Below are 767 nucleotides of genomic sequence, written 5' to 3' on the forward strand. Positions count from 1 at the left end.
CCCGCTCCAGAACGGCACGGGACCCCCTGTAACACACACCTGTGCGCTCGGTTTGCAGACAACGGGACGGCCTGTGTCCCTTCTTCATCGGAGTTTCCCGAAGGATTTTTTACACCGCAGGAGAGAAGGGATGGAGGCATTGTTATCTATTTCATAATTATACTTTACATGTTTTTGGCCGTGTCCATTGTGTGCGATGACTACTTCCTACCTTCCCTGGAGATCATCAGTGAATGTAAGTGAACGTCCTGACCCCTTTCCTGTAAGAACTACGCGGCTTGGTGTGGAACGTTCTCTTTAAAAAAGCTTCAAAGTTAAGAGTGCTCTGGAGACAAACCTAAAGAAATCTCAGAGTTTCCTTCCTAGTTAAGACTTACCCATACATACAATATTTGATACAATGTATCAGTACTATATTAAATAAACACACTCTGATTACGGGAAGTGTTCAAGGACAGGTTGGATGAGGCTTTGAGCAACCTGGTCTAGTGGAAGGTGTCCCTGCTGATGGCAGGGGGGTTGGAACTAGATGATCTTTAAGGTCCCTTCCAACCCAAACCATTTTATGATTCTATACACTCTGCACAGGCATTCATTTAAAATTTGCTTTCCTTATGCCTGGAGGAAAATCTTAAAACTTCCTCAGTATTAACTACACTGATGATCTAAGTGGAGTGAGCAGCAATATGTCCAGGTTACTAGTAAAAGAAAAAAAAAAAAAAAAAGGGGGGGGGGGAGACAGAAACACAAAACAACAAAACAAAAAA

At 42.9% G+C, this 767-nt stretch overlaps 1 protein-coding gene across 1 annotated transcript in view; it reads left to right on the forward strand.

The window, feature by feature from the left end:
- Positions 1-33: 33 nt before the first annotated feature.
- SLC24A5 (solute carrier family 24 member 5) overlaps positions 34-767 on the forward strand; it is an 8,354-nt gene continuing 7,620 nt past the window's right edge. The window contains exon 1 of the mRNA XM_010170024.2: positions 34-235. Coding sequence (XP_010168326.1) covers positions 169-235 — 67 coding nt within the window. The 5' untranslated portion in view covers positions 34-168. The remainder of the gene's footprint in view (positions 236-767) is intronic.

The sequence above is a fragment of the Antrostomus carolinensis genome, unplaced genomic scaffold (assembly GCF_000700745.2).
Source record: "Antrostomus carolinensis isolate BGI_N321 unplaced genomic scaffold, ASM70074v2 scaffold29346, whole genome shotgun sequence".
Taxonomy (NCBI): Eukaryota; Metazoa; Chordata; class Aves; order Caprimulgiformes; family Caprimulgidae; genus Antrostomus; species Antrostomus carolinensis.